The sequence below is a fragment of the Rhagoletis pomonella genome, unplaced genomic scaffold (genome assembly GCF_013731165.1).
Source record: "Rhagoletis pomonella isolate Grant_MI unplaced genomic scaffold, Rhpom_1.0 Rhpom_scaffold_00008, whole genome shotgun sequence".
In the NCBI taxonomy this organism is placed as follows: domain Eukaryota; kingdom Metazoa; phylum Arthropoda; class Insecta; order Diptera; family Tephritidae; genus Rhagoletis; species Rhagoletis pomonella.
In genome coordinates, this window is record NW_023458562.1 from 22,940,134 (window position 1) to 22,951,528 (window position 11,395).

At 35.5% G+C, this 11,395-nt stretch overlaps 2 protein-coding genes across 2 annotated transcripts; both read right to left on the reverse strand.

Annotated features, from left to right (window-relative positions):
* Positions 1-3,296: 3,296 nt before the first annotated feature.
* Positions 3,297-8,580, reverse strand: LOC118744458 (ras-related protein Rap-2c). The gene is made up of 4 exons (XM_036477488.1): positions 8,036-8,580; positions 4,028-4,165; positions 3,833-3,950; positions 3,297-3,780 (listed from the first exon to the last, which is right to left on the reverse strand). Exons 1-4 carry the CDS (start codon positions 8,168-8,170, stop codon positions 3,623-3,625), a joined length of 549 nt encoding a protein of 182 aa, XP_036333381.1. The 5' UTR covers positions 8,171-8,580; the 3' UTR covers positions 3,297-3,622.
* Positions 8,581-10,440: 1,860 nt separating this feature from the next.
* Positions 10,441-11,083, reverse strand: LOC118745147 (bolA-like protein 3). Its single transcript, XM_036478673.1, has 2 exons — positions 10,921-11,083; positions 10,441-10,854 (listed from the first exon to the last, which is right to left on the reverse strand). The coding sequence occupies exons 1-2, from the start codon at positions 11,029-11,031 to the stop codon at positions 10,669-10,671; spliced, it is 297 nt and encodes a 98-aa protein (XP_036334566.1). The 5' UTR covers positions 11,032-11,083; the 3' UTR covers positions 10,441-10,668.
* Between the last annotated feature and the right edge of the window lie 312 nt (positions 11,084-11,395).

Below are 11,395 nucleotides of genomic sequence, written 5' to 3' on the forward strand. Positions count from 1 at the left end.
ACCTATGCTTAGAAGGCTGATTCCGCGGTAGTTGGCGCGTATAGCGGGGTCGCCTTTCTTGTGGATTGGGCAGAGCACACTTAAATTCCAGTCGTCGGGCATGCGTTCATCCGCCCATATTCTGCATACGAGCTGATGCATGCACCTCATCAGCTCCTCGCCGCCGTACTTGAATAACTCTGCTGGCAGGCCGTCATCTCGAGCAACGTATAAATTCTCCAAAGAGTTTTTGGAGTGATAGTCCTTGCTATTAATCTGGGTCGTCTCGTTACGCAGACCCGACTATATATAAATAGGCAAACATGTTTTCTTTACACCCCTTTTGGGGCTAAACTATAATTCTAAGGAAAAATAATTGTATATCATTGGAAAAGTATTTTGATGGTGTGCAGAACATTACTCAAATTTCAAATTAGTTTAATATGAAGCTATGTGGCTATATATTCCTGAAGAAATGATCTGCAGTTATTATTATTCGCTGTTCTCGGAATTGCTACATATTTCTCTCATTTCTCTTATCTCGCTCACTTCATCTTTTTTGCTGTATCTTGTTTTTGTATTTGATACAGAATTTCGCTGCTTGCTACCACTTTGCAACGGGGTGCTCTCGTACTCTTCCAAATTTGGAATAGTATTTTAGCATTTCGTGCAATCCGTGCATGGTGAAAGACTTCGAGAATATCCCTAATGTATTAATTATTTTCGAAGCATAATTTTTGGCTGGTAAAATTTAGCGAAACATTTTTTTCGTGGAAAATTGTTTACCCTTTAATACCTATAATCAAGATTGAACCTTATTTGAAGAAGTTAATTTACAATAAAAGAAAAATTAAAATTGTACTTATTGCAGCATATCACCGTTTAATCAACGGATTTTTGTATGAGGGGTTTATCGATAATTAAAGCTGTGGAAATATAATATTAATAATTTCAATTGAGTTTTTGCATTTTAATTTAAACTATGGGTTTAAATTTCCCTTTATGTTAACGAGAAGTAAAAATTTTGATTCATAAATGAAATGTGTGGGTATACAATTTTTGAATATATACTTACAAATTCCGTGTAACTAATGTCGCTGACTATGATGTTGTTGTTGTAACAGCATACAAATTTCCCAAAGAGTTTTTGGGGAATGATGCTGTAGTGACAGTCCTTGGCCGACTAAGAATCTAGGTCGTTTCGATTACGACTGTCGTGGGACTATGATCATTGCTTTACCGCCATGCTAATACACCTTTATACACACATATGTACAGTGGTGGAAAAATAAATAGGGACACGACATTTTAACTAATTTTCCCTATTTTTCTTTTGTTTATATAATATTTATTATTTATTTATAAAAGTACGGCTCATAATATAACAAAAACGATATAAATTCATATTTCAAACTTCGTACAAAAATTATAAGAATTCTGCAAAATTGCATCTAAATTTTCAACTTTGCAACAAAAGAGCAAGCGAGAAAAGCAAACCTGTAAGGTTTAGATATAAGGGCTTTAAAGCCCTGCATGCTTGAATTTTCCAAAAAATTGATTTTTGATAATTTTCATTTTGAATGTATTACGCACTTTTTGCCATACACAAAAAAATTGTCCATACTTTGTATGGAAAAAATGCGCTAAAAAAAAAGAGCTAAAATCAAAGCGATTTTTAGCAACTTAGAAACTTGCACTTCATTCTACTAAAATTTAATTGGCTAAAACTCAAGAGTATTCCAAAAAATCTGATTGAAAAGTTAAAAATTTATATGCAATTTTGCAGAACTTTTATATTTTTTGCACAAAGTTTGAAATATGAAAATTTAAAATTTAGATGCAATTTTGCAGAAACTATATCGCTAACTTAGAGTGAAAAGTTGCTAAGTCCCATTTTGAAAATTTTTCTGGAGGAAAAAAGCTTATAGCAATTTTCTTCAAGTATTTCGCAAAACTTTGAATACATTTTGGTTTCTTAGAGCAAAGCAAAACGCCATATATGAATCAAAGGAATTTGCTTCATCTTTATTAAGAGATTTCGTACTATTTTGGCACTATCGGACTTTCAGTGCTTCTTTTGGACTTAGCAAATTTTCCTTTCATTGAATATAAACGGGAAAAAATAAAACAAGTACCTTCATCCTTTTCCAAATAATGCATTTTTAATTTCTCTAGCCTCCTAAATCAAAATATGAGTTTTCGTAAAAAGTGGACTAAGCAACTTTTCACTCTAAGCTAGCGATATAGAAAATTTTGAACTCCCATTTTTGAGGGCACAGTTCGCTCGATTTCAATGAACCAAACACCGATTTAAAGGATATAACTACCTCCGGAGACCCGAGCCACAATAGCGCAACTTCGCGCTGGCTACTGCAGCAGGTTGAACTCATACCTGAGCAGACTAGATGCAGATGTGACCAAACCAATTACGCTGGGGGACTGAAACTTGGCAAGAGTTCATTAAATTGTATATAACCTACTTACGGCGAAAAATGGTTGGTATTGAAAAAGGGGGTGTGGCACCACCCATACAAACTGAAATTCTCATATCGCTCATCTCTGGAACCGCTTTTGCCTACGTCCTGAAAATTGGCACAGCTATTTATGCTATCTACAATCTTTAGGACCAAACCCGTCTAAAAGCGCCGTTAGAGAAGGATGTATTCTATTTTTTGTACATCTTCACCTTTCTTAATCTTTACCGATTCTGATTAAAAGAAAGAGGAGTTTATGTGGATGTTGGCAATTTAGTTTTTAACCTTCCAAGAGGATCTCAGACTAATATAATCGAAAAACGTATTTACAGTCTGAAGCACATACGCTTAACATATTGGTCAGTGAGGAACCGTTAGGCATCTCATCTATATATATAAATACGTATGCATATTTTTTATAAATTAAAATTTAGGTTCCTCTCTCTGTCTAATTTCGAAATCACTGAAGAAATTTGGTTCTAGGTTTTCTTGCTATGTTGTTGTTGTTGTTGTTGTTGTGGACTCCAAAATAGTCATTCGCATACAGGAGTTAATATTTGAGACAAACAAAATTCAAATGTATGTGAAAAAATATGGAGAATTTCGACAACAGGGCGATACAAGTTTTTATAATTTTTTCACAAAGTTTGAAATATGAATTTATATGGTTTTTGTTAGATAATGAGAAAAATAGGCAAAATTTGAAAAAAATGTTGGGTCCCTACTATTTTGCCACGACTGAATCTGGTAATGAATTCGGATTGAAGTATCAATTCTTTGTTGGTTTTGTTGTTTCTTCACAGAATATACATATAATTACATATTAACATTCACAAAGTTAAATTTGTTGGAAGTTAATTTTGTCTTTAATTGATTTACATTTCCCTTACATTTATAAATTTTATTATTCGTTTTCGAATTTAGAAATATATTATACGAATTCACTTTTTCGAACCTCTTAATGACTGACGGAAATGGTTTATATTATTAATTTAAAGAATTTCCAGTCTTTCGTTAAAGATATACAAATAACATTTATATACATACGTATATTTGCATGGCCTTGGAAAAAAAATGTAGTTTAGAGCAGAAAAAATATTGAACTGAAATAATACAAATTACTCGTACACTTTTGAGCTAATTTTATATTAATACGATTTTTAATATTTCTATAAAAGTGTACAACAACAGTAACTCTTTTTCTGGCGTTTTTCCTGTGTCATATTCATTTCGCGTACTATGGTTGCAAATACTTCATTCACATTTATTCTATCTTTAGCTGATGCTTCAATAAACGGACAGTCCCATTGTCGTGCAAGAGCGTTCCCTAAAAATCGAGGTATGAAATAAGATGTTTATGCAGATATAGACATAGATACCTTCTTCGGTAGAAACTTCTCTTTGGCAATCTAAATCAATTTTATTTGCGACTAGTAAAATTGGAGCCGGTTGACTTCCCTTAACTCTTGTTATAACATTTTTCATGCTTGATATATCCTGAAAGATTTATTGATTATGAATTTTATTTATGCAGAATAATTTGTAAGAATTTTAAATTCTTGAGGATAGTTTACCTGAAAAGTTTGATGGTTTGTCAAAGAATACATTACAATAAAACCATGTCCATTCTTAATATATAAGTCCCTCATTGATGCAAACTGTTCTGTGCCAGCGGTATCTAAAATTTCCAGAACGCAAGGGGAATTATCCACCTAAATGAGAATAAAATGTATACACTTTTATTAAATGACAATTTATTTTGAAAGTCTACATTATCTAACAAAACCCATATAAACCCAAGTTCAAAACTTAGTAAAATACTACAGGAAAATGGAAAATATTTTCACTTAAATTTCAAACTTTTTCCTCAGAAATGTCCGATTTTTCTGAGTATAGTTTTATAGCCCATTCAATTTTAGTTTGATAATGTGCAGGTTTCAGGTGGCGGTTGATTTATTTTAGATATTTTTGTCGCATTTGCTTCCATATAACGAATAAACACAGTTTATTTTCATATGGAAAAAACCGGAATACCTTCTGCAAAAAAAATCTAAAAAATTAACGGTAATTTTTAGCCACTTGAAACTTGGATATTATGAGACTAAAATTTAATGGGCTATAAAACTGTGTACTCAAATGATGGATGAAAATTTGTTGAATTGTATTTTAGTTTTTTATAGAGTTTTAAATTTGGGAATATCTGGGCTTTTGTTTAGAGAAAAACTGTATTTTAATTGAATATGCTTAAATATAAACTATTAAACACAAGTGGTAAACAATATCACTTAGAAATAGGGGTGCTATTGATATGACAAATACTGAATGTTGCTTATTACCAATCTTATAACGTTTTCTTTTCCCAAAATAATAATAAGTATTCTGCCCTGCACCAAGGCTGTCAAGTTGTCGTGTTCTTTTCTGAGCGTCTTTACATGCATATTGCGTGCTTGGTCTTTAAAATGCTGATAATGTTGCCACATAAGGTAAAATTTTTTTCGAGAAAAGAAAACGCCATTAGCTGAAACTGCAACACTTCAGTATGAAATTGATATTTTATGAGGTCCGTCGGTCACAAGTTATATCTGGCTAATAACTGTCATATTGGCCAAAACAAGTAACAAACAGCAAGTCTGTTTTTGACAGAAATGGATTACCTACCGCCATACGCACCAGCTGACAAAATTTCAAAGTCCTACGAATTACCATTACAAAGTTATAGCGAAAGAACTTTGGCTCAAGTGCCTAATTGGACACTGTTTAAATTTTTTTTGGGCCCGCAGTGTCGGTTAAGCCGTTTTCTCCGGAACAATTTTTCATTGTAGAGGGAATTGTTACACTTTTGTGTGAAAGTTTTGAAAAGCCTCTGTTTTTCTTCCAAATACCGATTATTTGCAAACAAAGGGAAATACATATATTTGTGTTAGATTAAGATTTTTAATCAAAAGGATAAAAATATAATAAATGTACGAGTATATCGTGTTAAAATACTTGTGTTGTTGCACAGCTTAACTAAAGTTGCACTTGTCCCATACAGCAACACCGATTCTTCTGAAGAGTTAGTTAAAGAGAAAAATTCTGTGTTCGATTTTTAAAATGTTGCACTCCAATAAGGAAAAAAAGATTCATCCTCTGCCCTTTGATGCTTTGTCAGGGGAGATGGTTGCCCTGAAAAGCAGAAGGTTGCTGAAAACGACAATATTATGATATTCGTGAGCCTGACAAGGATAAGTACGCAACACATGCACTTTTACAGGGTTGAGTATAACATCCAACATATTTTGCACCATGGGAGAAGACCATTTTTTTGGGGTGCGCTCCTCAGAGGTGAGAACCGTATGGTAGTAGGTGACTTTAATGCGCACTACGATCTTTGGAATCCAAGCATGTCAAACGATCGTAGGAGAACAGACTTGGCTGAACAGATAGACGATTCGACATTCTGCACAATGAACGACGACGCACCCACCAGGCAGCCGACTGCTGCAGACTTAACAATCGTCCGCGAGAGTCTGATAAACGCGTATCATGGCGACTTATGCTGACTTTGGCATCAGACCATCTGCCCATAGTCATCTCGATCAATAAACCAACCGACTTTGCCTCCGCAGGGTTGTCACTGCTGCTGCAGCTCGCTTCGTACCGGCAGGATGTAGCAGGGACCCCCGTCCAAACTTCCCTGCTGAAGCGGGTGGTCTAGCCCATGAGCGTGACAACCTTCGTCAGGCCGATCCCGGAAATCCCCTTATCAGGGATCTCAACGCGGAGATTCGGCAGCTTGTGAACGTATATAAGCGGAAAAAGCGGGCAGTTCATACTGCACAAACTTGTGCCTCCCTTGCTTTCACTAGCGGTGAAGTTCAAAAAAAATCTCCAAAGCCATGGGTCCTGACGGAATATGCATGTTGATGCTGAAAAATTTGGGTCCTGCGGGAGTAACGTACCTAACGGAGGTCCTCAATATGTCAATGGCCGCTCTCATCATCCAGACATCTGGAACCTCACTCACTGCTCAAACCGGGGAAGCCAGCCAACAAAGGAGAATCTGATCAACCCATAAAACCCCTTTCCGCGGTAGCGAAAACACTAGAGGCCTTGCTGCCCCCTATTTCACGAACCACCTGACCCCAGTGAAGCATCAGCATGGTTTCCGTAAAGTGCACAGTACAACAACAGCACTTAACGCCATAAACGCTCAGATAACACATGGCCTTACGTGGTTCATTAAGCAGCCTCTGGACCCGTCAGCATACCGACTGGCCCTGCACGGCATTCACAGGGAGTCAGTCTCGAGTTATGTAGACTCCCGACCTGTGAATGCCGTTCTAGGCACACAACCACCGGACATTGACGAGACCGAGCTTCATCTGCCTCGAGAGACTAGAACCACAATAGCCCAACTTCGCTCTTGCTACTGCAGCAGGTTAAACTCATACCTGAGCAGATTAAACGCAGATGTGCCAAATGAGTGTCCGGCATGCGGAGGGACACCTCATGACTCGAAACATCTCTTCGTATGCCCGGAAAACCCGACAACCCTAACGCCTTGTACCTGTGGACCGACCCTATCGAGGCTTCAAGCTTCTTAGGGCTTCCGTTAGTGGAGTTTGACGACAACGACTGAGACATTAACCAATCTGGGCGGGGTTGTTGTAGCCGCTACAACAACAACAACCTACCGTCAATCTTAACTTGTTCATTAACCTTCACGTTAGTATCTACATTATTTGCAGTGTTAATAAGAAAACAACGCCTACTGAAAAATTTACTTTTTGTCGCTTACGTCCTTTTGGCGGTTACGTCTCGAAATGTTTAAGTCAATTACACAATTCGGGTATGGTTTAGTTATTTGACAATGATTTAATTTTCTATGTCGAAATGACAATTTTACCCCATTTTCAAATGGACCTTGGGGTCTGCAGAGGGGAAGGATGACTTTTCTTAAAGTTTGAACTGTGCCCATCCATTCACCATCCGCTCCACACCATCATATGATAGTACAACTAACTAACAACTAACCATTTTCCACTCTATTCTTTGTCCTGAAGCGAATTACTTACAAACAAATATAGAAAGGACTTATCTCATATAAGTAGTCGGTGAAATACAAAAAATCCGTAACTGACAAAAATTGTTTATTGCTTAATATCCACATCATATAATATATAATTCGCTGAAATGCATCATAATCAATCATAAAGGGAATATTGCATTTTTACTTAGTTACGGCTTTTTGTATTTCAGCGACGATGTGAGATAGGGCCTTTCTATATTAAGGTAATGATATGCAAAATAAACTCAGATATGTATTAAGTGAAATAATATTAACGGGTTGTCTTATCTTAAATTCCTTGAATGTATTCCAAGATGTACGCAAAAATAGGACGACACATAAGGTTAATAATAAGCCATTAATTGGCTATCCTTTTTGCAAAATAAACTGTGTATATCCCTTGACGATGAATATCTATGTATTTATTGACGGGACTATATTTAAAGTCAAATGTTATTGAAGTAGATATTTTTTGTATCATGGTGTAAAATAAATATATTAAAATAGGTCTTAACAGGTACATTGCTCTTACCTCTATTTCTTTTCGGTAGAAGTCTTCAATGGTGGGATCGTACTTTTCAATAAAGCACCCGGAAACGAATTGAACAGTAAGGGCAGACTTGCCGACACCGCCCGAACCCAATACAACCACTTTGAACTCTCGCATTTTTTAAAACTTTATCTTCCGTGAGTCTCAAAGGAGACTGGCCAGTCAAATGGACCGACTGTAAAGCTTATTGCACTGCTATTGTTGGAAGTTAATTAAATCTTTCTTGTCAGTTCTAAACAAAGTACTTGACTATTGTATACCAAATGCTAACACGAGGAATATCGAAAATATAGAAATATGCTGAACTTCATTACATGGCAAACTAGAGAGTCGATATTAACTTTTTTAATATAACTATTAGACGCACTTAATACTTTGTTTATTGAGTTGTAAAAATATTTTTTCTTTATTAAAATTACAAATGCAAAAATGCAATATGTTTCACCACATATATACAGTAAGCGTCAATAATAACATTGATTGTGGTCGATGCTGAATCTTAACCACTTTGAAACAGAACAGGGCGACCTGTATAATTATTTATATTGAGCTGATTGAAGTAAAACTTACGGGGCGACTTCACAGTCAAATGTTTTTATCGTGATAATGTTATCAGGCAATATTTCGCCAAAGGAGGCCGCAAATTGCTCAAAAAAGGCCCACGCACAAATATTGCCTCTGTTAAAATTTACATCATGCATTAAAAATTACAGTTGGTAGGCAATAATTTTTGCATGTGGACACGATGTTAACCTTAGTAGGAAACGTAGCAAATTTCTTAAGAGCTGTGTGTAATGAACACTTTTTCACTAATCACACCTATTTCCAATTTGTTTCAAACACCGTGTTCAATATTTTCATGACGGTAAATCGGACAGTGATTTGCGTTGTAGATAATAATTTTGACGTCTCTTCTTTATTACTTCATCAGTTTTAGCTTATATAGCTCGCACCATGATACAAATATTTAAAGGTAAAACCGCTCGCTCAATTCGTCGGCCATCATTTATTTTTTGAAGTTTTTCTACTTTATAAAGTTAAAATTTTCAGAGCATCTCAAATGCCAAATAAAAGTAAAACAAAAAACAAATAGATGAAAATATTCCAATTTTCTTTCATTTGAGACCATTTTGCGACTAAAAGTGAGAATGTATTCGTGAGATTGAAAATATGAAAACATGTTTGTTATGTTGGCAAACTTCAAAAATGTTCGGGCTGCCTCTCGGCGGTCTTACCTTAAAATGTTTTTATCATGGCTCGCACAAACCTTCACGTTCGAGTGTCGACTGTTAGTAGATAATCGACGACTATTACTCGATAACCGCTTTTCCGTGGTATTATGAATGTCGATTTATCGTTCAATCAGCGACTATGAATAGTTTTTAGTCGCTCTTCCTTCCACAACTGTTTGTTTTTAGAAGCATGAGCGATTAAAACCTATTCACACTTACTTATTGAACGAGGAAACTACATTGAAAATACTAATACTTACATAAGACAATTTTTTAATTAGTTTATTAATTTTGCCAAGACAATAGCAATACTCACACTTTTTCAATGATTCATTCATTCTCTCATTGTCTTCGTCACTAGGTGCATTCTTTTGCAACCGAGCTACAAAAGAACTCGCTTAAATGACGAAATACGTGTGTCTTGCGTTTCCTTAACTTTCAACCGATACAAAAAATCAAAGTTCGGGAATCTGTTAATATTTACATATCGTCGCCTGGGTAAAAGATTGTCGTTAATTTCGGCAGGTTGTGGGAAATCGCGATTGAGGTTTGGAATGCAATTTCTCAAAAACGCGAAGGTAGATTTTCTCCAAAGTCCACAGTTTTACTAGTACACAAAATTTGTAAAATATTTAATTTTTAATGTTTATTGTTAATTAGTTTTGAGTTTATGAAGGATGTTCTTTAGTCAAATTTTGTCGTAAGAGTCATTTGTCCACAATTTGGCAGCCACTTTGTATGAAATACGACAATGTGATCAAAATTTCTACCAAATTAACGACACTTTTTACTCAATATCTTGGAAACTAAAAGAGATATCCAAAAATATATGCCATTTTTAAGATATTAATTAGCTTAATATGACTACATCACCAACTAAATTTTTACTAAATTATCGAAAAAGTTGTAGTCAATATCTCGGAAACTATAGGAAATATCTAAAACTGATAACACCAATCGAAAGACCTTATTTCAACTATAACTGCATCTAGAACTAAAAATCGTCAAAATGGCGCTTACGACAATCTATTACCCAGGCGACGATATGTAGATATGTACATATATTACAAATGCATATTGATATATTTTTGCGAGTACACTTATGGTTGAAATCTACTGCGATAGTGGAGACGAAAGGAAATTTAACAGCATCAGTTTTTCTAAAAGCATGGACTTGTCCAAATAAATGTATTTTTATAATTATGTTTTATACTTATGTGCATGGTGGAGTTAATATCATAATTAATATGACTTAAAATTCACAACGAATTCGGGACGCGCTGTCGATATCATGATACAAACCCACGATTGTAATTCCACTAGGGATGAATAATCTTCTAATCAATTTCCTTCAAGGGGTGATTAGATAATTTGCATATTGAACTATTTAGGCTTTGGGATAGATGTATGTATGCGAACCCCGTGCATGTCTTTTATTTGCTCCTTCAGCGTTTGCGTTATAAGTTTATGTTGTTTTAATGTTGATAAGCCCTCAAATTCTTTGGCTTCCACAAAAACTTCGAACATCGCTCCACAGCCCCCAGATACATCAACGACATTGACATTAGCCTGAAAAATCATGAAAATTGTATAATTTCACACATGTCGTTTAAAAACTGCAAGTGACATATGTACTTCAGGAAATCTACCAGATAAAAGCTGCAGAATACGCTGTTGAGCACCGTTTTGTTGAGCTGCTGAGAAAAAACGAGGTAGGAGATACTTAATTTCGCGCTTTAAATTCATTATTATGATAACTTCAAGGTAATAATTTCGATAAATTAAACAAGGAGCACTACAGAGTGTTAAAGATGATTATACTTATTGTCAAACACTTGGGGTGTTCACACCCATTTCGATGGCTCTGTGGAGTTTAAGGCAAAGAACATAGTGACGCGACAAGACATTTTGGGATAATAGGGAAGAAAGAGACAAGAAAAGTAAAAACATAGTGAAGCAACCATCAGCTTGGAAAGCAACGAAAACAATTTTTTTTGTTTTCGTCGCTATGCTCTTTGTTGTTGTTGTTGTTGTAGCGGCTACAACAACCCCGCCCAGATCGGTTGGTATCTCAGTCGTTGTCGTCAAGTTCCACTAACGGCAACCCTAG